Here is a 25,524-nt window from a genome sequence, read left to right as displayed (position 1 = left end):
CCCCGGCAGGGTCAAGGAGGCGAATCTCCCTGTAAAGTAGCGCACTCTGAACGTTCTTAGGACTGTTTGAGAGGATAAATTGAAAATTGCAATAGACGCATTATAAATAAGCACAAAAATAATTATATAATAAATCAACAGTGGCCGATCCAGGAATTCGAAAGAGAGGTGAACCAGGGAGGGACTTTCACAGACCGAGGAACCACCCACCTCAGCCCCACCATGGTTGGAGCTGAGGTAAGAAAATTTATGACTAGAGCATCTCTAGATGGCCGGAAATTACACTCTCGCACTTCAATTTGAATATATTTTTCTTTTTCTTTTCCTTAAAAAAATGAAGTGGGGGGGGCCTTAAATCCACCTCTGCTCAAAACATTCTTTATCCACTGCCAGAATAGTCACAATCACGAAAAATGGACATGAAAAACCAGATCACATTCTAAAAACAAACAGCAGTCACTAAGACATACATCAGGAGCCGATTCGATGGAGTTTAATGTCATACCCAGGGAAGGGCACAGACCTGTTTTGAAAGGTGGAGGTGGAGGGCATTTTGTGAGTCGACACCCACCTCAGCCCCACAATGGTTGGAGCTGAGGTGAGAAAATTTGAGGAAATAGTACCTCTAGATGACCAGAAATGACACTTTTAGTAAAATTCATCATCATCACATCACCATTAGTCAAAATGAATTGCCAAAACAATTCTCATGATCTTTTATCAGGGATTTTTGTTAACCATAGAGATCTTATTAATGTATGTGTGTATACCATAGAAAACAAAGCTTAAAAACATTGTCTTTGAGTATGTACTTTACATAGGCCTACTTCAAAAACGTGATTTCACAACCACCTCAGCCCCACCATGGCTGGGGCTGAGGTGAGAAAATTTGAGGAAATGGTACCTCTCGAGATTGTTGGAAATGACACTTTTATATAGTAAAATTCATCATCATCACATTACCATTATAGTCAAAATGAAACGCCAACAAATTTCTCATGATTTTTTATCAGGGATCTACTTAATATCCAGGATAACTTAGGCCTAATTATAGCTTACTAACTTTTTTTTTTTTCGCATTTAGCACAATTTTCTTCACCTTTTATTGCTATTAAAATTATTATCAATTATTACTGTCGTCACCATCATCATTGTTATTATTATCGTTATTACTATTAGTAGTAGTATTATTAAACAAACATTAAAAGATAAAAACGAAATTAAACCACAGTATCGCATTTCTATCTTAAAAGACCTGGCCTGAGATTTATATATTTAAGATTTTTTTAAATCACGCTTAGGCCTATGTGTTCTATTAGGCCTATGTATAAGGTGTACTGATGCATATTTACATGTATAGAAGTATTCATTTTGAGTGATCCCAGGAAAGAATTTGTATTGGCTCAAGAATAAGCTTTAAAATTTTAACACTGTGTACAAAGGGGGGTGGGGAGATACGTCCCTGGTCGGGTCTGTGTGAGTTAAACGCAGACGCGATGGTGTGCGTCGGCGGCAGTCGCGTGGTAGAATATTAAACATGTTTGATATTTCTCACGACGGCTTAAGACTGTCCCCGACGATAAATCGGGTCGGGTTGCGTCGGCCGACGCTGTCTGAGTTGGCCTTAACGGTTAGCAAGCGCCACCTGTGTTCTCACACAGGTGCTAACGGTTAGCGCTAACAACAGTTAGCTCCCGATCCGGATACTAGGGCTCTCGTGAGAACCAGGAGGTATTATAAGTTCATGTTATTACAAATAACTAGGTTTATCCAATACTTTAGATTTGTTTTAATACTGTATAGTTGCGTACGTCTCTCAATAAACAATCATTCAGAATTTTTACTTCTTTGAAAAATGTCACAGTGTACAGCAGAGTGAAACGTGGTGACTATTTACTAGGCCGAAACTGGTGAGGTTTGCACTGTCCAAGAATAAACAGTGTGTGAACACATTGTAACAGTTTGTTGACTGTGTGGATAGGTTGTGAACCAGTGAACACAGTAAGGAATAATGTCACTCTGTGTTCAATGTCGACACTATTTCCACTCTGTGTACACACAGTGCAAATTTTTAAAGAAACCTTTTAATTCAAAAATACATTTATTGACCAAATTAAACAACCGAACAGTGGATGATCCAGTAATTTAAAATAGAGGGGGCTTGGATCCGAGAGGAACTTTCACAGGTGGAGAGTCTGTACTACCACCATGGTTGGGGCGGAGGTAAGAAAATGTTTGATTATGGCGCCTCTAGATGGTAGGAAATGGCATTCCTAGACTCAAGATTTCTTTTTTCCTAATTAAAAAAAGGTTTGACAAATTTAGGGGGCTCCGGGCCGGCTGGGCCCGCCCTTGAATCCGCCTATGGTGAATTTAAACAAAAGAACGAAATCAAATCAATTCGATTGAAAACAAGTATAAATAAAAAGAAATTTGGCCGAGAGACAGCATAGAAAATTAGAAACCTCAATTGGCTTACCTCTGTTGGCTTACCTCTGTATCCCTCTTTAGCAAAATACTTAAGACAAAGCAAAATCATTCATAAACACAGATCAAAATAAGTAGACAGTCATTGCTGTACATATAATCATGAAAATAAATATAATAATAATAAGAAAAAACCCCTGCGTATTGTAGAGATATTTAAGTGGCAGTGGTCTCATAGGCTTATTTATAACCAATGGGTATCCATAAGATCTTGTTGAATTCTACTCATAATAAAACTGACCATTTTGTAAATTATTAGGAACTGCATTAATAGAAGCTATATACGATTAGTTATAGTGCCATGGACAAAGACAGCGCGTATAGATGGTCGGGAAAATATTCGACGCGCTGGTCCGGTAATAAAATCCATTCAGTACCTTTAAACAATCTATTAAAGGATTAAATTTGCTGATAATATGTAATAGTATATTACTGAAGTATTGTTCTAATTTTCTAACTTTACATGTAGATAATAATGCACTTCTGTTGTGGATTAATTTCAGTTGCAACGGAAAGCGGACGAGTGGATTTAGCAATTGCCGATCCTGAAAACGGAACCGATAAGTGTCTCAAATACCCAACTGAGGAAGCAGATGAAAGGCGTTCAACAACCTCCTCATCCCATAGCTGCTCATAGGCTCATAGCTGCTCATAGGCTCATAGCTGCTCATAGCTGCTCATAGGTTCATAGCTGCTCATAGGCTTATTTATAACCAACGGGTATCCATAAGATTTTGTTGAATTCTACTTATAATAAAACTGACCCATTTTGTAAATTAATATGATTTAAAATCAACAAGGAGCTTTTTAGCAATAGTTGTAATAGTTTATTTCTTTCTCATTGACGAGTGACTTCCTTTCAAGAAACGAAAAAAATATTATGATGTTGCAGTTTGAGGTTTTTAAGATCTTTAGTCGTTAAAACTACACAGAAATTTTGTACATTCAAGGTTTATTAGGTCACACAAATATCAGTGGATCAAATGACAGAAACCCTGAAAGATTTCTCTAAAATATTTGCCTTAATTTATAAAACAACAATTGCATGACATTAATATTTGTTTTAATATATTATTCCGTCTGTCGTGGCTTTTTCAAAATCTATTATAAATAATTACAATTACAAACTTAGAGGTTGACCTAAATTTGAAGCCCTGTGTAGAATGAAGATGTAGACATTGTTTATATATTTTTTGCATTAGGTTTGCTAACGATATTATAGTATACTGCACTTGTGCAATATACTCTATGCTGTGTGAATGGAATTTTTCTGTAAAATGGAATGTGTTAAGGTTCATTTCAATTCATTTGACAGGGACGCCAAGTACAGTTATTTATTTATTTATTTATTTGTGACACTTCACCTTTCTATCGGTGGCACTCACAACCAGTGGTGCGGTCTTACAAAATATACAATAGAAAAAGGAGAGGATAATCAAAACATTAACAGGCAAAACTTAACTAAACTGAACTACAATGTGAAATGTAGTTTTATCAGGTAGTTGTTAATTGGACCTATGTTTAGACAAATGACCAATGGCTGATATCACCTTGTCGATAAGACTAAGTTTAAAGTAATTTTGACCTAGTTTCTGCAGTATACTTATGTCTCTATCAGGAGCACATTCTTAGTTTGTTTGGTAAACAGCATTGGGATTTGATAATTGTAATGTTTATTAGAGTTAAATGATTGCGCTATTTTTTTATATACCTATTATATGTAACGCAAGTAAATATGTTGATTTCATGGTGATATATTCTTGATTTTTTAGTCAAATATTTTAACAAACCATCAGGATGATATTTTTTTTTATAAATAAGGTATATATGCTTACTACTGTTTATGGGTTCTTGGGTTATATTTAACTCTTATTATTTATACAATAATTTGAGTTATTTAATTAACGCTGAAATAAAGCAGGAACAATAATTTACCTGTATAGATATAAACCATTCATTTGCAATTAATTGAACATTTTTTTTTTCAGGAACATGGTATTAATGTAAGACCTATGTTGATTTTATTGCTTTATACCAAATACCTCTTCGTTTCATTTTATAATGTTCCGTATATATATTTGTTTTCATCACTAAAATTTTATATTTTATTTTTTTAAAATTAATTTTTAATGCTGTTTATATTATACGTTTTGCTACGGCCCCTCTCTATTGTTAAACAAGCCTTTTAGGGTTCATGAGGGTTTGTTTTTGTCAGCTGATTTCGATTTTGTTTTTTCATTTTATATTTTTGGCTATTTTGACAAATTAAAAAAAAATGATGTATTGTATTGTTTTGGTTTGGTTGATTATCATAGATTATAATTTACGACTGATTTATTATCTGATTATTATGAAACTACTAAATAATTTTATCAGGTTTCAAATATAAATATATGTATAATGTATAAAAATAATTTTTACATGAATATGCCTAATAATAATAATAATTTTAATTATATTCTATTTGATAATTACACAAAACATTTGATTTATGTTTAATTGTTCTTTCGAATATTCCATTTTCTTAAATGCCTTGTCATTTAAAATATTAATCCTAATATTTTGTAATCTGACATCATGCTTTTAGAAGCTTTTTAGAGTTTTTTTGTTGTTGCTTATTTTATTGTGTCTTTTTCATTGTTGAATGACACGCTTTAAAAACATTGATGAATACTATTTTAATGATATGATTTATTGATTGCTATATTATATTTGATATGATACCATAGTGAGTAAATTTGAAGTACAGTGATTGGTGATGTAATGAACTGCAACATTCCTAGGCATATGGCTACTTGGTAATTATTTGTTATTTGTCATTCGTCCAAATAAAATAAACTAAAACCTTGATTTATATAATATTGTTTCGAATGTACCTCACTGTGTCCTATATTTAGAGCTCAGTTTTTCTATGTCTGGTAAAAATGCGAACATCCTAGGCTGTCTATCTCGATCGGATGTTAATGCAGTACACCTGCTCACTGCATCTAAGTTCACCCTCTGGTCTTTAATGCCTGTCCTGTACCGACGATGACGATGTGAACTTGTAAGTGGACTAGTTATGTCTTTTATTTCAGAGCTTATATTTTGATAACACAAATTGTACGAATACCGCCACCAACCACCATTTAACTGTCTATGATCAGCTAACAAACTTGAAAAATTCAATTCAATATTAGAATACCTTATTCTTTGATTTTTAATAAGTTAAGTTTTAATTGAAATGAGCTATGAAAAAAGCAATCTTGTAATTCCACTGGCGTAGGCCTATATAAATTTGATATATTCTTTTGCATGTAACTTTAATAATAAATTTAAGGTTTTGGTATGTAAAACATCAGTGAAAACCGAACTGTTAAACTCTCCTTAACAATGTTGTTAAATAAATTATGCAATAGCAATACTTTTAGATTTATGGAATCAAATTTAAAGCTAAACCTTTGACAGTGTTAAACGTTATAACTCATAATGGACACAGGGGCGAATCTAGAATTTTTCTGACGGGGTGGATGGGGGGAAATAGGTATTGCACACCCACCTCAGCCCCACCATGGTTGGGGCTGTGGTGAACAAAGAATAGGCCCCTCTAGACGCTCGGAAATGGCTCTCTCTCAGATGGTAAAAATGCTTTTTAAAAGCAGTGTTCCTCGAAAAAATTATTGACTTCCTCCCGACGGAGCAAGCTCTTCCTCCCTTAGACACTCCTCCCATCGTGGGCGTCGCAAAGGTCTAATTAAGGACCTATAGTCTATTCTGGGGAGTCGCAAAGTAAGTTATGATTATGGCACCTCTAGATGCATGGAAATGGCACTCATTCAGACTTAAATTTGAATTTTGTATCTCACTTGTTTCGTGGCAGCTGAACAAAGTTACTCCTACTTCTTAGTTTAAGGAGTAGGAGTATATTTAACCACATATTATTTTGATATTTTTACATTGCGATGCGCATGAGGCCATGAAAATATGCGTCTTATAAGTCCACCATTATTATTAATATTATTAAATAATTATTAATCTAATGCTTCATTTTTCATCTTATTAAATTTCATGATTTCAATACCCCTGTTCTTCTTTAATTAATTTTGTAGGGGTGGGATCACTCTGCGAGGGGCACAGGGTCGGTGTCTCCGTTCATATCCCTGCCCCTCTGGGTTTTACCAATGAAGATTATCACTAAATATTTAAGAACGTACTCAATGATATAACTATTGACCAATCAAAAATACCTCGTGCGTGTTTCAGCAAAGATCACCGTTGAGGGCTGCATGTACATTGCGTTTTTATTTTAAAGGTACACTTCTTGATTTTCTGGTCATTTGCAGCAGAAGTAATGAACTGTTACGGCAATTATATAGTTGATTTCTTTGATCGCAATATGCAAGGATAACTGTACTTGATTAAGGTAGGCTATTGTAGACTTGATTCTCTTGATATATACGGTAACGTCTTGATTTAAGTACCAGGCGCGGATCCAGAAGGGAGGGGGTTGGGGTGGGGGAACGTACCCCTACCCGTTTTGCCACAAAATATTAAAGTTTCAGTACATATCAATGCTATGTATTTAAATAAACGTTACTCACTTATCTATTCTAAAAATGCTGCTCCCCCACCCCCTTTGACAAATTCTGGATCCGCCCTATATTGTCAGGGGGAAAATTGGCGCGCGATTATTAAATGGGGGACTCAATCATAAAATGAATGGGGAGCTATATTTGAACGTAATGTTATTGCTCAGCAATTATGGTTGCGTTGGTTAGGGGGAAGGTTATAATTAGGCGCTCAAGCCCATGTGTACGTACACCACTGATTAGTTTGGTTTGACTACCATTATTAACAATATTTCACCCATCTTTTCCATCCATCCATCCAATTTACAAATCCACATATCTATTTATCTATATCTGTTGATTTGTGAGTATGAATCCCTATCAAAGTCTTATTGTAATCAGTTGTATTTTTACTGTACATGAAATTTAGATGTGAAATACTTCTTTAACTGTGAGATGTATTAATAGCGCATACTACATTCCTATCCACTTCATAATATGATTACAGTATGTTAGACCCCTAGGACATTGCAGCAAGCAGGAAATGGATATGGAATTCCTTGTCATTATGCACGCCTGATCTTATTGCTTGAATGCATTTGCATTAAATAAATCTATTGAATGTCTGTTTATTGTATTCATTTTTAGTTTACTTCCTTGTGCCATACCAGATTTGACTGATTTGTTACTGTCAGATTTGTTTAATGGCTATATTGTCTATCTATCAATTTATCCATCTAATCATCTTATTCTTTCTGAAATAGATTTGAAGCCATATAACTTTATTTGTATTATGAATTGTAAACCAATTGAATGAATTGACCTTAAGTTATAGCAAGTTAACGAAGTTTCTTTTCAGTGTATTTCTTTGTTACTTGTAAATATTTTTTTATATTCAAGAATGCTTTATTATTATTATTATTATTATTATTATTATTATTATTATTATTATTATCATTATATTATTATTAAGAAAAAAGAATGTAAGTTACCTTTCAGAGTTGTAGTTTAGTTTACTATTTATTTTTCTCCAAATATATTTCACACAAAACGAATAAAAGCTTTATCTGATGTGGTATCATGATCCGAGTCATATATCGGTCAGTCTTTCGCTAACGACATCGTTATGCATCTTCTTAGTAATAGGCTTCAGTAGCTTAATTGCAGGGAAGCCATAATGTGTTGACTGATTATATCCTGGCAGGCTGTTGTAGCCACAATTTGGTGAACATCTTCTTGGCAATCAATATGGCTAATCTCGTGACGCCAAGTAGCAGCGAGTTAGTACCAACGGGTAAGACAGAAAACCAGTTTATATTTACATACCATAGTTACCAACCGTCTAGCATCGTGCGGGACGGTCCGTATTTTAAAGTTATTTTGGACAAAAAACATGCGTGATTATAAATATTGTCACGTATTTAGCACAAGTCTATGCGTGATAACAAATTATAGGCCTAACGAATTCAAGGAAAAATGTATTTACAATAGAAGAAATTGGTTTTAATAATATAAAAACTGTCATGCAGGTCAGGTATTTAGGTGAACATTTAATTCACTGACGCGTAAATAAAAATTGATCAGTAATGCCTATTCATTTCTGGTTTGTTTGAGTAATGAAATGTTTGTGTACATAGTTTGGGTGCTCAAAAATGTAGGCCTACATTGAAACTCAAATTGCGTGGCTTTATTAAAATCGTTTTAAAACAGCTTAAAAATGCTCAGATTGTCGGAGCGCCAGCCACCCACCGGGCCTCTTCCCCCGTCCCCCAGCAACTGGTGTAGTCACTCATGCACTTCAAATCTCTCGGGTTGGTAACTATGCATACCGTATTTATTGGAATAAACGCCCCGGAGTGTTTATTATTGAGAAGGTTTTTTGAGGGGGCGTTTAATTCGAGGAAGGCGTATATTTTTTCTTTGGTGAAAAATGGATACGCATATACTTAAATATTAAACGCCCCGTAATTTCTCTGTAAATGTGGAACTACTATGTGTTATTTCGTGATCCTAAAGAATTATTGATCGGAACCAGCAGGGGTGTATTTCGAGGTGGGGGCGGCCTCCTTTTGGAAAGAAAAAAAAAGAAAGAAAAAAAAAAGAGGTTATTTTCGGGTGTCCAGAACACCATATTTTCATGGGGCAAGCCGCCAGACCCCTAAGGTAGTGTTATCTCGATCGGCCCCACTTTCGGCCCCCACTCTGGATCCGCCCCTGACCAGGTTGGAAAAAATGTAATTCTACAAGAGTATGCCTATTATAGTGTTTGACAATAATGATATTGCTTCCATTAGTCTTGTTTATATATGATTTAATTATCTATGTATTTTATTATTAGATCATCAATAATAAGCATAGATATATAGATTTTATCAACGTTGTTATATTTTAATTGTGTATATCGTCCTGGGATAAATAAAATCCGAAATACTTTCGTTTTTAAATTCACTTCAAATTGTTAACATAAAGTATTTTTTGAAATCTAACTATATATACTTTGGGGTTTTTTTCATTTAAAAAACACACATTAATAAGTAACAAAATTCAAGTCAATGTTCGTTTGTATTTTTTTTCCAGAGAAACCTGGCAATCTAGGAATTAAAATTCTATCAGTTTTCTTTGTGTGTTTGGGTTGCTTGTTTTTTGTTTACATCTGTTTTAAGTTGGTGATGTGGGTTATAAAAAGAGGCAGAAAACGCTCAAATAGAGGTAGGGTAAGATCATGTTAATATTTCTATACATTATCAATCCATCAATAAATTACGCATCTTTGTAATTTCAAAATTAAAATTCATAGTAACTGGTAAAAGTAGAAAATACTGGTTCAAGATGATTTTTGAATACTGAAATATATACAAAAAGTTTTACTGTAATACGTATAAAGTTTACCATCACCAATATGAAAACCACCATCCATATCTTTACCAATCAGTATCACCACTATCATCAGAATCACCACTATCAACATTATCACAGTGATAAAGTCATCATCGGTATCATCACATCAACAGTATCAGCTCCACTATCAGTATCACCACCATCATCTGTCACTATCATCAGTATCGCCACTATCATGTATCATCACCATCAATAATATCACCACCATCATCAGTATCAACACTATCATCGGTATCACCACCATCATCAGTATTAACACAATCATCAATATCACTTCCACTATCAGTATCACCACTATCATCTGTATCACCACTATCATAAGTATCACCACCACCATCATCAATATCAACACTATCAGCACCATCATCATCAGTATCAACACTATTATTATCACCGCCATCATTAGGTCTAGTGTCACCACCATTATCTTCATTGCCAATATCATCAGTATCGCCATCATCAGTATCAACACCATCATCAGTATCATCACCATCATCAGTGTCACCAGTATCACCATCATCGTCAGATTTACCACCACCATCATAAGTATCAACACCACTACCATTAATTTCATGAAGCTTCTATCTGTTATCAGAGAAAATTACTGAAGGCTTCAACAAGGTATGTGATGGATGTAGGAGAGTGAAGGATCATTGCAGTTGTAAAGAGGAAGAAAGCCATGAGGTCATCTCCGAAGACTCGACCTTCAAACAACCCAGGCCACAATTTGATAATACTCTGAGTTTTATCAAAGAAGAAGAAGACCACACGGAAGAGGGTTCTGTCAAAGAAGATGACAACAAAAACGAACAATTTGCCAAAGAAGAAGAAAACATGGAAGCATGTTTATTAAAAAAGGAAGACAGCAAGGAAGATGGTTTCAGTCATAGCTATGAACAGGTCATTTCAGGTACATTCTTGTTCTATAATTGTTCTGAAATACCAGTTCTCTGTTCTTTAAAAAATCATTACCAGTTATGTGTGGGAATAAACTTCAAAGTTTCTTACGTATATTTCATAGTTGGCATTTTTATAGGCTTTTCAACTAAATGTCTCCAGGTGCTTCATCCTATTATGAAATTCAATCAGTCATGCACAAATGTGCAGCCTACTCCATTCCCTGGGGAGTAGTCCCAATATGAACATTAATAGAGAAACAGTATACATAACATTAAGATTAACATCATAGAGGTACTCATTCGAATGCTTGAGTAAAGAGAGAGAGAGGATGAGGGGGAAAATAATTAGTGGCTTTCACATGAACTCATCTATGAACAGGTGGGGCTGGAAAATGGGGATCGGAAGATCCTTTACAGATCTGAGAGTTCACTTACGCAGAATTTGATAAATTAAGTGTGCAATATAGTGTTTGTTTACATATTTGGGTAATAAACTCAATTGTTGTATATATCAAGTTGACCTTATTTGGTATACATCTAGTTTATTTTCATGTGTAATCATTGAGTGTGCAGTTGAAAATTGCAACAATTTTGCTTATTAAAATTTCATGAGGCAGAAGGTACTTTAAAAAAAAAATTACTTTCTTTTAAATAAAGTTCAAATATAATTAATTATTAATAATGATTGTAACAGCCACCATTATTATACATAACATAGGCGCCACCCGGCCTTTTTGCCATTCTGGCCCGTTGCCACCCGGCTTTTGCCACCCGGTCTAGCCAGGGTGGCAAAAGGCCGGGTTGCAGAAGGCCGGGTTGCAAAAGTTCGGATGGCAAAGGCTGGGTGGAAACGCGCCTATACCCCAAGTGATATGTTTAAATTGCATTATAGTTATGATTATTACAGTTGTAGTTTATTTTGAAAAATCTTAGGATCCATAGTCTCTAGTGCTATTAAGGCAGTAACTATTTATGGATAGCTACTTACATTTGGAGACATATTGTCATTGACTGAATTGCATTTCCATAGAAATGACCTGCTTATTACACATTACAGCAATTATGAATTAAAATAGCAGACTTAAACAATTTAAGCCTATATTCATACATACAAGATAAAATTTATTGTCTCCAATAAAAACGACAAAATGACAAAATTCTCAAAAAAAGTACAATTTAAAGAAAATCACATTAAAATTGATCAAGGATAAAAATCCATCAAGATAAAAATTCTATAAAAACCATTGACAAAAGCGATTTTTAAAATTATAAAGGCCTAAATATTTTAAAATAATGAAAATGTTAGAAGAGAACAAAAAACGGTACAAATTTTAAAAAGGAAAACCTACTCAACAGGAATATCATGTTATTTATTATCATTTTTAGGATAAGATTTAAGATATGGAATTGTTGTGGTTAGTGGGAGGAGGGGTGGCTTGGTGGTTAAACTTTCAGCCAGGAATCAGAAAATCTCCGTCAGGCAGGGGCCTGAGCTGTATTTGGGCGGGTCGAAGCCCATGGTAAGGTTTAGTGGTGCCTTGAGAAACTTTGGGCCATTTTAATATTTCCTAAAATGTAGGCCTATTTTTTAAAGACATTTTTCCCTTTATTTGTCCGAGTCTTGATAAATTGGAGTGGTGGCGGATGTTTGACAACAAGTGGGATTCCTCTGCCCTCAATATTCTTGCATTGCCAGTAACTTCATCATCTTGATTCAGTGCCTCTATAATGTTGTAATTGAGATTATGTAAATGACCAATTATCTTAGTTTCTCATTTGCAATAATGACTTTGATCAGACTGACTGAAAACTACTGTATATTATTGAGGCATTGGGATACGGATATTACATACTTCAATTATTTATTGTTTTATTTCGTTAAAAAGAGAATAAGGCATGGACCGTAACAGTATAGTGCACTCTCTCTTATAATTTTAAATGATAACATTTCTGTAGTAAATTGTCTGGCTTTTTGAAACATCTTGAGTTTCAATTTCCCTGTTTTTTGGTGGGTTGTTCCTTTAAATGAGGAAATTCATGTTTTAATTCGATATTTTAGAGTATTTCCAGATTTCACTTCGAACAGTTTAATATCGTAGTTGGAATGTCGCCATTGATACTTTGACAATTTATTAATACAAGTTTTCCTTTGGCTTCTAGCTGATTTTAACGAAGATGACGTCAAATCACCTGACGATTCAGCAGTAGAGGAGTAGCAGGCAAGTAGAGCAGAGGGGGATCTTAGCAGGTGACAACTACAAACTTTCAGATATTCTAAGAGATGAGGGTACTCCCAATGCAGATAATGAACTTAAAATCTTTACAGATAGTTTTGTTGTAGTACCAGTATAATAGATTACACTATCATTAATAAGCCCGGTACTACATAATAATGTTTTCTGTGTGTGAAACTAACAATAACATTAGTAAAATTAAATAGATAGATAATAATTACTGATCTATTTAAGATGAACATAAATAGAAATGTTCTTTGACTCAAGCATTTATTAAAATTCAAATTTATTGAACAACATTTACACATTTTTCATTAAAAATTATTTTAATAGTGCTTATTCAAATTATGAATGTTATTGTAATTACATTGTTCTGTACTATATTATTATGATTCATATTGATATTGTATAATCTGTCCTACATAGTCATGAGTTAATAATAGGCTTATAACGAAATAAATGTTATGTGAATTGAATGCTAAATAAATAATAGAAAATAGTAGCAAAATGGTGAATTTTGAATGTTCTTGTTCTGTTGATGCATATTTTGTTTATCGTGTTTATTCTTACTATGCGACTCACATAACGGAGCTTAGAAAATATCGGGTACTATGGAAAATGGTGCTTTGCTAGACTGCCTTTTTAAAAATTGAATGCTACCAGTAGAATAACACTGGGGTCGGGAGCCCTGTTCAGGGGCGGCGCCATAAATTCCCTGACTAGGGGTTCAAGCTCCCCGACAAGGGGGTCCACCACCCACCCCCGTCAGGAAAGCCTAGCCCACCCCCTTCCCCGCGATCGGGGAAAAATTTAAAAATTAAAAATTTTTCTGGGAACTTTTGTATTCAAATATAATAACATTTATTTGTTAATTATGGGATTCTTTATTTAAAAAGGATACTTTGATAGAAAAACATGCATGCTAAGTGTCTCCTGTCGGGGATACTAACCCCTTGTTGGAGGTACCAGCTAGTCCCCTTGTCGGCGGTACCAGCCCCACTGTCGGGAAAGAGCTGGTGCCACCACTGCAACCCATACGATCGCCATAGTATATACAAAAACCGAAAGGTCCACTGATTAATCTCAGATAAGAAAGTATAATACATACCGTACTCCAAGTATTGAAATGCACGCCATCGTGTTGTGATTCTGAATCCCAAAACGATGGCGTGCATTTAAATACTTGGAGTATACAGCACACCTCGCACATACTGTCGCACTGTTTTAGTCCCTAAAATTTTATAGCTTAGTAAGGCATGCTTAAATTGCACTTTCGGCGCTCGAGATCTGATTTTTCCCCGACGACCTTGCTGGAAATTACCCGACAAGGGGGTCCAAGCGGAGTGGGGGGGGGGGGATTCCACAGGTCCCCGACAGGGTCCTTTGCCCCTCCGGACAACAGCTAGCACCGCCTCTGGCCCTGTGCCTTTCTGAGACTGGGGCCTTTTTGGGTACGTCCCGGTCGCCGATTTCATTGCCAGATTTTAGATGTGTTCGTTTTTTAATCATGTTTGCCATTGTATTCTAAATGTTTTTACCGACGAAATGAATGATATGATGTAGGTGGCGGATCCAGGAATTTGAAATAGGGAGGGACAGGGAGTAAGAACATTTTATGACTATGGCACATCAAGGTTGCCGGAAATGACTCTCACAGACTTAAAATTAAATATAATTTTTTTATCTACATTGAAAAAAGACAACTTTAATTCCTTTAATCTATCACTGGATTATATGATATAGTTCCTACAGTCGGTGTCAGAGACACTGTATGCATTGTCAACAAAGCTCTTTTGCGTCATGATACTGGGTTGGCCCTGCAGACCGCACGAGAGCGCATTAGGGACGCTGAATGCCGCCAATCTTATATATATATATTTTTACAGTATGTGAGATTGTATCTAGGCTACTAGTTTGACTGCAGCGGCAGCACCAGTGGCAGAGGGGGGTGGGTGGTAGGGCAATTTGCAAAATGTCGAGGTGACTAACTATATGTGTAGATATTAAACAATTTATTTACAAAAGTGCGGGTTACGAAATGTGTCCTATGCAGACAAGGAGCCTATGTCTGAAGACCTACTGTTTTGAAATTGACGTTTTAAAATATATTTAGAATATAACTGCATAGTAAGTTGAAGAAGACCTTTGGCAGTGGCTGTTGCGAGAATTCGATTATTAGCGAACGTTTTTAACGGATAAAACCAAAATTACATTTACATCGATTACACTCACCACCTAGTGGTACGTCGCAAATATCTTCAACAGAGAAATACAGAGTTATGTAAATAGAGAACTTACCGGTATTAAATATCATAGGCCTACATATTTTATACATAGACTATATGCATACAGTATAACATTAATATTACATAAACACATATACATGCAGCTGTGCAAATATACACATATGTACATAGGCCTACATGCATAAATACGTACACAATATACATACATGCATAGGTATATTTATGCCATGAATGTGTACACAAATACAGTTGCAGTTACTGTAAATGTAAAAAGTAATAAACCAGCACATCTTTCTTCATGTTCTTTTTGTTAATGGTTTGCAAATAAATTGTAAATAATAACACAGTACAACTTTAATATTATGCCTATGCTAATAAAGAATAATTTCTATCACAGGTTTATCTAATGCAAATTTGTGTTCATTATTCCGACTGTATCTTGTAGAATTGGTGACAATGAAATTATATTCCTTTCCTTGATTTCTGTTTTGTGAAAAGTTTGCAAACTTCTGTTGATAGAGGGCGACACAGTAACTTGTAAGACTTACTGTATTTATTTTCCATTTCATTGATTTCATTCATAAACACGTTGTTGGTTGTAGATCGTACTTCTATCAGGAGGTGTAGGTCAGAGAAATAAGAAGGTAGATTGGGCCGATACTTAGCCTTTAATGTAAGTTTTTGACAGACAGTAGGCACACATTACCCTTAGGACGCCAATAAAGCTAAGCCTAAGCATCCACTACTGCCAGTCTAGTATTAGAGTAGGGTTACGGGTAGGCGTAGGAAGATCAGGGAGTTGTTAATTATTGCCCCACCATATTCGACGTTGTTGACAACGATGCTAGCCTAGCTTTTCACGTAACAACTCCCTGGGTAGATAAGTACTGTACAGTATTCTGCTGCATGTAGGGTTGTTTACGCATTCGTTCATAAGCTTAGGCCTAGGCCTATATTTTTTCATGGTCCAGTAGGGGTTGCGAGTGGCAAATAAGGACTAGAATTTGAGAGGTTGGGTGTCCCTTTTTTGGCCTGGGGATCAAGTGATTAAGGGTGGCAGATGAAAGATAGCGTGGTTGGTCTCCACCAGGCTTGTCAGACAGGGTGGAGTGGTGGGTGTGGATGTCGGTTTTTATGCACGTCACTCACGAAATCAACAATTCCCACAACAATCCCAGTGCAATGCAAAGCAATGAGTTTAAATGACTACCGGTAATTCCAAACTTGCCATACAATCAAAATGTTTTACATTATTCAGAACCGATTTTTTTTTTTCCTCAAGCTTTTTAGACTCTGGACCTCAATTGGCCACTTTGCAATCCTCTGGCCCCAGATACTGTAATTGGTTGTAACTTGAACTTGTAATTATATTATATTGCTTGTTCTCAGTGGTGGCGCCCCGATGTCCAAGACGAGAAAAAGTTGGCGTGGTCGGATGTCATTAAAAACCTTTCGAAAGTGGTCCACGGGACATAGTATTCAATCGATTTCAGAGTCTATGTATGTACAAAATACATACAATTTTTTTGATTTTTTTTTCTCCCTGACGAATTGTGGTTTTTCTTCCCGACCAGGGGTGTATCTAGGATTTTTTCTGGGTGGGTCGTGATCATAATTTTTTGGACCTTTTCAGTGAAAGAAAAGAAAATCGATTATAGAGCAACCAGCTTGAAGCGGACTCTAGCAGGCTCAGTTTTTTTAGAATTGCTGGAATTGAGATAGACTACGTCATGCAATTGGCAAGGTCTTTGCACTCATTGCTTGTACCTCATCAATGTTTTTCCATTTTAATGTCATTGTGAAAAGGCCCTAAAAAATATCTTTGGAAAAAATGTGGACCCTTGAAAATTTGGGGGGGGGGGGCTCTTGAAGTACTAAAGGATAACAAATCTTTGAAATTGATCTTTACACAACATCAGACCTGTTGGTCCCTTCCTTCCTAAAGACCTCCCATTGATCGTTTCACTTTCTGAAGTATTACTACTACAGTATAAGACTAAATATAAAAACCGCTCACTGACAAATTATACCTCAACAAAACTACTGATTTTCCCCTGGCTTTTGTCCATGCATGCTGACCAGAGCCCTTTCTAGCTTGGATGCATTCACTTTAGTCTGATTTCCATCACTCAAGCTATGCCACTGCCTATGTCAACATCAGTACCACCATGGTAATTATCATCATCGTCATCCTCATCCTCTATCATCATCACCATCATTATATCATAATTATTTCATATTTGTTCTGTTCTGAACTGTTTCCGCTGTAGTAGGACCTGACCTGTAGAAATGTATCTCATTCTAACATTGAGCCACCACCCTCAAGTTGGTTTCCCCCGATTCGTATTGCTCTATTAAGTATACTTTATCACCTGGTAGATCTGTCCATGGAGGAATACAGCTACATGGTCTGTCTGCCTGCCATTAATAAACCAAATATTGACATAATAATAAAATCTATACCAGCAGTCATTATTCAAAACTCTAACGTATTCATTTGTAGGCCTAATTCAAAAGACAATAGGTTTTATTTAATAATGCAATAACATATTGTGCCCCCTGTGTATTCTAACACATGTTTTATTTCATTAGCCCTACATCTTTTTTATATGTATTTTACAATACCCATCAACTCGTCAAAATATAACAGGCCTGTAGTAATTATTTATTGTATTTATATAATGTGTTCATTTTTCTTGCACTTTATTCATTAACAATCTGACCACCAGGGGTTTAAACAAATAGTATCGGTCACCCCCAGGCTTTTTAGCAAATTTTAACACTTTGGGGAGGGGATGGGAGCTCTTTTTACCACCCCCTGTATCTGCCTTTGATAATTTACCTTTACCTAAAGGCTTACAGACATATTTACACACATTTGTTAATCATACCATCCGATTTGAGAGTTTCTGATGAAAAGTATAGAAAAGTTTTTTCTTCTTATTCTTTTACTAAAAATCAGTACCAGCTAATTGAAGTATCTGTGTAATTTAATTACAGTATCATTAACCCTGCATCATTTTTGGTAACCTAGGTACATGACTGTCTCTTATACACATCTAGATGTCTATAAGAGACAGATATATATGCTCTAGTCATGAGGTATGTTTTATAATCTTGCATTTGTAGATACACAGGCTTGATATTTTCAAGAGACATGGAAAAGGTAAACTGATATTCGTTATATTACTTCTTCTGTGATTAGTCTTAGAACACTGGTCTGATGATAAAGATAGCCAAACTAATGAAGTGTACAACCCATCCCAAATGTCTCCTTTTTAATATATTGTATATACTTCATTCTGACAAATTACCCAATTAATTATGCCTTATTTGATTTGTGGAGCAGCTAAAATGCTGCCGCCTGGTATCACGTTGGTTTTGGTTCCATTGCCAATGTACAATAAGCTTTGAAGCTAAATTTTTTGATACTGATATATTTTTACATTAATTGAGCAAATTTGTACCAAAGTTATTGAGTTGAATAATGTTACCTAAATCAGTATGATACCAGCAAAACAGATTGTAATGCATTAAAATGCTCATTCCCAAACCAACCCTGGAAAGAGTGCTAAATATTTCTTTTTGCTGATTTTCCACTTAAAATTTTAAATATTTATCATTCACAAATGTTTTACACTACCATTTTGAGACGAGGCCTTAAATAGCCTAAATCTTCTCTTACTAATATGTTAATATCTTTTGTTCCTTCATATACCACAGGTTGGCAAGCTATGGGGTGGTAGATTTACAGGAGCTACGGATCCTATCATGGAACGATTTAATGCCTCTATTACTTTTGATAAGCGGTTATGGAAGGAAGACTTGCAAGGGAGTCAAGCCTATGTGAAGGCTCTCAAAAAGGTCGGCATTGTTACTGAGGCAGAGATGAAAGAAATTCAACAAGGTCTTAACAAGGTAATTTGCAGGGGGGATTTAGAGAAAAAACAAAATTAAAAGAATTATTGCCCTAAAGGCCTCAGGGGCTATTTTCGGGCGTCTAGAACATAGTAATTTCGTGGGGGCATGTCCTCGGACCCCCTAGGGTTTTGTTATCTTTATCGGCCCCACTTTCGGACCCCTTCCGGCTCCCCCTTTTGGACATCTCTGGATCCACCCCTGATTTGGATAATTTTTATCTTGTATCTTGTATGATAATTTATCTTTTAAATATGGCAATTAACTGAGTTTTTATACTTCAGTAGAGACATCTATCCATTATATTCAGATATAGGTGTCAACCATAGAGCTATTAAACAACTAGAGTGCTGACTAGGCGACGAAAAAAAGCAGAGTAGTGTACAGTATGTACCACAGGAAAGCGACACCTTCAGGCTTAGTACACATACTACAACCATAAATAAGACCGCTGACTAACTGTTAATTCATTAGTCATTATTATTATAATTGTATTAACAAAATATTGAACTAGCCTATCCAAAAAGAGGCCAAGTAGAGAATCTGATTTAAAAATAAAGTACAGTATACTGAGGAATGAAAATCAAAATCGCGTACGCTACTCTGCAAGGCTTGAGCTTTATCATGTGGGTGGGTATTCTAAGCTGTACTCAAAACTTTTTAGGGGTTGGGGAGGGGGGGAGTGCCAGCTTTGTTTTGATGTAGTGGTATGGTATGTTCCCTAAACTACAGGTACCAGTAGATACACAACTATAGTGGTTTTGATCAAACAATCTTAATCTAGGTTAACTGGACAATACCCTAGATAACTTTGTATTTCAAAACTCTTATAGTCTTTAAACTGGGCATAAGTTTCATGTGAAAAGGCTATTTTTTTTTTCTCTGTCATGGCAGGGTGTATTTTTTGTTCCTCAGAAATAACAAAGCCAACTGCCCCTTATCTTTATTATTTTTTAAGACCTGCATCATTTTTGGTAACCTAGGTACATGATGAATGGGCTAGTGGTGAGTTTGTACTGCAGCCTAATGATGAGGATATACATACCGCAAATGAACGCCGTCTCAAGGAATTCATAGGAGCGCCTGCTGGTAAGCTTCATACAGGAAGAAGTAGAAATGATCAAGTAAGTAGATGACAAAATTTTTTAAATATTATATTATGTGACATTTCAATTTTTTTTTATGATTGATTCGATGCAATATATTGTGTACATACAGTATAAACTAATTTTTTTAATGTGTTGTGTAGTTTATATTTGTAATAATTTATTTAGTCATTTTAAATTAACTTTGTATCACTCCATAAAGTCTTATGATGATCTATTCATTAGTTTCTGCATAATCATTATTAATGTGATTTCCATTAATTCCGTGACTTTAAACTTGACCTTTAACCTTTAAATTCCAAAATTGAATCACCTCTTCTATTCTGTACACCACAATGTACCACTTCATTGTATTTGATGATCCATTCAATAATTTTTGCCTAATCCGGCTAACAATTGAACAGACAGGTAGACAGCATTGATTTACACAAAGCTGTGAATGTATACTCATAGAGAAAACATATGGTGTACTTTAATTTAAAAAGGGGGTTTATTATTTTGTTCCCACATTTGAAGTATATTTTTTTTTTTTAGTATTGTAATTCATAAAAATGATTTTATCCTTTTAGTCTGATGTATGTGTGTCCTTTAGATAGCTAAAGCACTCTCCAAGGCGTTCATATCTATTAAATGCTGACAAGGTTGGCAAAGCAATTGTTTTGCTTCTGTTTGCTCTGTGTGAACAGAATAATAAATAACCAATGAGAGTCATGAACTTTGTTGTCATGACAACAGTATCTAATTATTCAGAGCTAGGCAATACAGTACGTGCTCAGCTTGCAATGTGCTACCCTGTAGATTAATGATAATGTTTTGCGTTAAGAAATACAGAGTTATAGATGCTATGTGCTGTCCTGCTTATAAAATAATATGTGCCATATTAGTATTGGAACAAAAATTTCAGACCAATTATATTCTAGGAAAATGTAATTACTGATCTGCTGGGGCTGGGGATGAGTTTATTGTTTTGATATTTACTGTATTGTTGTTGTGACTTGTGTTGTGTCTATTTTTATGTTTGTTTTTATGTTTGTTTGTGTATGTTAAAGTCAGGCTCTGGAGGAAACCAATGTTTTGATAGGTTGTACAACTGATTTTTCTAAGACACAATAAGCATATTTGACGAAAAATGGTTAATGAGATACACATTATTGAATATATAAAAACTGGAGGGAAAAGGGGCGTAAGTAGAACAAATAAAAAAATTTTTTCCTTCAGAGCCTCAACCTGACTTTTAAGACATCCTGTAATTGGCATTAGAAAGAAAAAAATAAAGTCATTAATAAAATATTTAAATATTATTCACTACTAATACTATATTATTATTGTTGTTGCTAAGTACTGTAGCTCTTTTGGTATTTCTTGCTGTCTTTTAAATAACTGATCTTTATGCAATAAATCAACTATACTCTATAATATTAGTATCGAAAATAAGAGCAGCTTAGCTCAGTCGGCTAATCTGGTGGTAGCCACTGTGTGCGTGCTGAACCGTGAAGATCTGTACATGTAGGTCCCCGGTTCAATTCCCATCGCTGCCTCTCCTTGTGTTTCTAGCTGGAGGGCTGAAATGCAAGTTACAATAGTGCTCCGCCTTTTGGATGAGACATTTATGTTTAAGCCGTTGGTCCTGTGTGCATTTATGGCCCATGTGCACGTTAAAGAACGCAGTACACTCTTCTGAAAAGAGTAGGGGATTGTCTCTCGGTGTACTGCCCAATCACCACCAGAAGTACCCCACTGGAAATAAGTCTTCTTCTAGACTTTCGTGGGCTATCCTTGGTGTTTACACCGAATAAATCCAATTATGATTTATGCATTTTTACAGAAACATAGCTGCATGTGACACCCTGATGATTCGGCTATTATCTCTGATCTCTCTCCTGCAGGATATGCTTTCTTTCATGTTTCAAGGCATGGACAACGAGGCGGAGGAGTTTCATTTTTGGATAAAGAAATACTCGGATTCCAAATTGCATTGGAGGTCATGTGAAGTGTTTTCTAAAACAGTATAATTCCCGTTTATTGCAATCTATCGTTCTACGTCATACAGCAGTGCTTAATTCATTTACGAATTACCACTCATCTTTACTGTATCTCAAATTTTGCCATTAGGAGACTTTAGCATCCATTTTAATGTCGACATGATCCATTCCCATGTCAGTTCGCTGAACTTATAAATGATTTCCACCTTTATCAGTCCTACTCATAAACTCATATACCCGTTAAAAGTAACCTAGCGGTACTTAGAAACCTTCGTAGTGACCACTCAACAATAAACTTCAAGATTAAATATCATTTCATTTATTTATTCAGACAAGTGCTTTGGGGCCCCAAAAGCAACAATGTCACCATGACACGTCTTTAAATGATTCAAAATCACAGTCATATTGAATCCCAACACGATGGCGTGTATTTCAATACTTGGAGTATGTATTATACTTTCTGATTTAAATAAGTTACTAGCTTTCAATTGTAAATTTGAATCATATAAATTATTCATTTTTTTTCAATTGTTACAGTTTTTTTTTTCTGAATGTTTTCTGAATGTCTAAAAAAATTAATTATGGTATCATATTGAGTAATCACTCTATTAGAGATATATAGACATATTTTTAATGGAGTAACCCCACCAAGAGGGATATAATGCTGTAGATGGTCACATTTTCATTACACATGGAGGATGACACTAACATGAAATTAATTGTTTGATACCAACTTGCTAGAGAGCAACTTAAGTAGGTGCTTAGTTCTCAGTTGACCCCAATTCTAATTTGATTGAATATTACACAAATTTGCAGAATGCATTGATAGCCATAATGAAGTCAGTGGAAAGGTAATTAATAATGGGATATTCTATTCCACAAAAAAGGCAACAAATACTGATCTCATTTTTTTTTTGTTAAGCCATTTCAATCATCGTTTAGCACTTTTCTTATATTTTATTATCTCATGTATTGAACAGTTTTAGTTTTATTTCAAAGAATCTTCAATATTTTTCTATCACCATCCACAATACACAGACTGAAGGCGCTGTAAATAGGCTGTATACAAAATATTCGTAAATCGCAAAATAATCTGAAAAAAAACGAAACAGCAAAACTGGTATGATAATGTGATTATGTACGGTGTTCTTGTTGACAATATTTAATGCATATGATACAATTTAATTAATTTTTCAAATTTTTATTTATATATTTTCTAGAGGGCCCAGCCAATCAGGTGGAGCCATTGGCTCCTAAGGTAATTCACGCCTTATTTTAATTTGATATGTTACAACTAAGCCTAGTTCTAAAAAAGTTTTAATATTTTTAAATTAATTTACGTGGTGTAATATGCAGTGGCAAATCTAATGGAGATGGTGGCCCCCAAGAACAAGTTTGTTTCACCAGGTTCTCCCTCTCCACTGACAACTTTCTGAGTTTCCTCTTTCACTTCATTCCCTCAGCTAGTGCCCCACCACTTTCTAATTGTGCTCCTCATCAACCCTTCCTTCACCCCAATGTCAATACTTCTAGGTATGCCACTGGAAATTGCATTTGTAAGACCTTTTTGCCAAGTCGATTTTGTTCATTGTACAAGAGTATTATAATGACAGGTAGAACAAACAAAGACCAGATGGTGCAGACATTAAATATACTATGAGCACTGCAGCAACTGTATGGGCTTTTAGATTGTAAAAAATGGTAATGTTTTATGTTTGTTACAATATTAAAATTCATTACACTGATATGTGATGTTCTGGAATATATATGTAAACTTTAAAGTTGAACATTAACTGTCGTGTTGTTTCATTAACAGTTATGCTTGGGCTTTTCGACGAGACTTGCAATACATGGATGAATTTATTAAAAGATTTAATTATTTACCACTTGGATCGTAAGTATAACAATCCTTGAAATTGCCTGTAGTCTATCTACATCCTACCTATCTCACCTACAATTACAGTACCTTGTTTTAGTGATTTACCACCTTTCCTCATCTATCTAATAAGCAATCATCTTGACAATAATTTTGTGCTATGCTCTACTTTTTCCAGTGAAATTAGGGGACATTTATTTGAATATATGTATCCTATTTTCGTCTTCCTCATATAAACTGCCCCTCAAATATATTTGGTAACTATGTTGTCTGTCTGTAATTTATTTTTAGTGGAGCTATAGCTGGTAATCCATTCAATGTTGACAGGAAATTTCTAGCAGAAGGTAAGTAAACAATTATCAGGATATTTCCATTTTTACCAGGCATAGAAATGTAGAAATGCATGTATGCATGCTCACCTGTGGGATGTATAAAAGCTGAAAAAAAAAAATCTGTATTCTGAATGTAATATTTCCATATGGCTAAGTAGCGCACTCAATCATTTTTATATTTCAGAGCTTGGATTTCTCGGGGTAACGGCAAACAGTATTGATGGTGTTAGTTCTCGCGATTTTGTGACAGAATTTCTGTTCTGGGCTTCTCAAACCATGCTCCACCTCAGCAAGTTGTCTGAAGACCTTATTTTGTATAGTTCAAAAGAATTTAGCTTTGTCACTTTATCAGATGCATACAGGTATATTTATTTCTTTTTTAAAATTCAATAAGTGTACTGCCGTTATTCAAGTTCAAAGCTTTTTCACCATTTAACTAGCACCTCTTTTAGTGAACTACTAGCACCTTAATTGAACCAGAATATTAATATCAATAATTCACCATCATAATAATTTTTGATTATCGAGCAATGAATTATCAAGCCTTCCTGTGAAACATGGCTTCCAGAGTGCGCAAGGATAAACAATAAACAAAGTGCACCCTCTACAGGATTATTTGTATCAAACTTCTAACTAATTTACTACTTCTCTTTTATAATTTAATTATTGATTATTATCATTTAGTTTTCCTAACCTTTCACAGCACAGGTAGCAGTTTAATGCCACAGAAAAAGAATGCTGATAGCTTGGAATTGATCAGAGGCAAGTGCGGCCGTGTCTTTGGAAGGGTGAGGATTAATAGGATTAATAGTAAACTGTAGTTACTACAGAATACAAGCCTTCAATGAATAATGCCAACTGCACTTATACAGTATAAAAACAATGAAATCAAAATTACGATTGGGCGTGTGTGTGTGTGCTCTGTGGTTTTTTGTTCTAATTATTTAGTATTTAAAAAGATATTTTATATCATATGAACTAGCAAGTAATAAAAAAAAA

The 25,524-nt window shown here is 35.0% G+C and overlaps 3 protein-coding genes across 5 annotated transcripts in view; all 3 read left to right on the top strand.

Moving 5' to 3' along the window:
* LOC117120672 overlaps nucleotides 1-4,699 on the top strand; it is an 11,781-nt gene extending 7,082 nt beyond the window's left edge. Inside the window, exon 5 of the mRNA XM_033265695.1 lies at nucleotides 2,991-4,699. Coding sequence (XP_033121586.1) covers nucleotides 2,991-3,124 — 134 coding nt within the window. The 3' untranslated portion in view covers nucleotides 3,125-4,699. The remainder of the gene's footprint in view (nucleotides 1-2,990) is intronic.
* Nucleotides 4,700-6,763: 2,064 nt separating this feature from the next.
* Nucleotides 6,764-13,573, top strand: LOC117120679. 3 transcript variants are annotated; one of them, XM_033265709.1, is made up of 5 exons: nucleotides 6,764-6,889; nucleotides 8,239-8,328; nucleotides 9,612-9,743; nucleotides 10,528-10,842; nucleotides 12,992-13,573. In XM_033265709.1, exons 2-5 carry the CDS (start codon nucleotides 8,283-8,285, stop codon nucleotides 13,045-13,047), a joined length of 549 nt encoding a protein of 182 aa, XP_033121600.1. In that variant the 5' UTR covers nucleotides 6,764-6,889; nucleotides 8,239-8,282; the 3' UTR covers nucleotides 13,048-13,573. The 3 variants fall into 3 exon arrangements, with proteins under 3 accessions (XP_033121600.1, XP_033121601.1, XP_033121602.1); XM_033265710.1 differs by having other exon boundaries at nucleotides 6,787-6,889; nucleotides 8,175-8,328; XM_033265711.1 differs by having other exon boundaries at nucleotides 6,816-6,889; nucleotides 8,202-8,328.
* Nucleotides 13,574-15,856: 2,283 nt separating this feature from the next.
* LOC117120671 (argininosuccinate lyase-like) lies at nucleotides 15,857-25,346 on the top strand. The gene is made up of 9 exons (XM_033265694.1): nucleotides 15,857-15,984; nucleotides 18,441-18,477; nucleotides 19,035-19,229; nucleotides 20,213-20,353; nucleotides 23,538-23,575; nucleotides 24,134-24,211; nucleotides 24,485-24,537; nucleotides 24,710-24,887; nucleotides 25,229-25,346. Exons 2-9 carry the CDS (start codon nucleotides 18,469-18,471, stop codon nucleotides 25,344-25,346), a joined length of 810 nt encoding a protein of 269 aa, XP_033121585.1. The 5' UTR covers nucleotides 15,857-15,984; nucleotides 18,441-18,468.
* The last annotated feature ends 178 nt before the right edge of the window (nucleotides 25,347-25,524 follow it).

This window comes from Anneissia japonica, unplaced genomic scaffold (genome assembly GCF_011630105.1).
Source record: "Anneissia japonica isolate Jap-2015-1 unplaced genomic scaffold, ASM1163010v1 scaffold288009_len375886_cov190, whole genome shotgun sequence".
Taxonomy (NCBI): domain Eukaryota; kingdom Metazoa; phylum Echinodermata; class Crinoidea; order Comatulida; family Comatulidae; genus Anneissia; species Anneissia japonica.
Note: the sequence above shows the minus strand (reverse complement) of the source record. Positions and strands in the feature narration are given on the sequence as shown.

Coding starts and splice junctions, on each gene's coding strand:
- LOC117120679 (XM_033265709.1), top strand. CDS start 8,283: ATGGCTAATCTCGTGACGCCAAGTAGCAGCGAGTTAGTACCAACGG. Junction 8,329..9,611: donor CAGCGAGTTAGTACCAACGG/GTAAGACAGAAA, acceptor TTTTTTTTCCAG/AGAAACCTGGCAATCTAGGA. Junction 9,744..10,527: donor CAGAAAACGCTCAAATAGAG/GTAGGGTAAGAT, acceptor ATCTGTTATCAG/AGAAAATTACTGAAGGCTTC.
- LOC117120671 (XM_033265694.1), top strand. Junction 23,576..24,133: donor TGGAGCCATTGGCTCCTAAG/GTAATTCACGCC, acceptor TTTCATTAACAG/TTATGCTTGGGCTTTTCGAC. Junction 24,538..24,709: donor CAGGAAATTTCTAGCAGAAG/GTAAGTAAACAA, acceptor TTTATATTTCAG/AGCTTGGATTTCTCGGGGTA.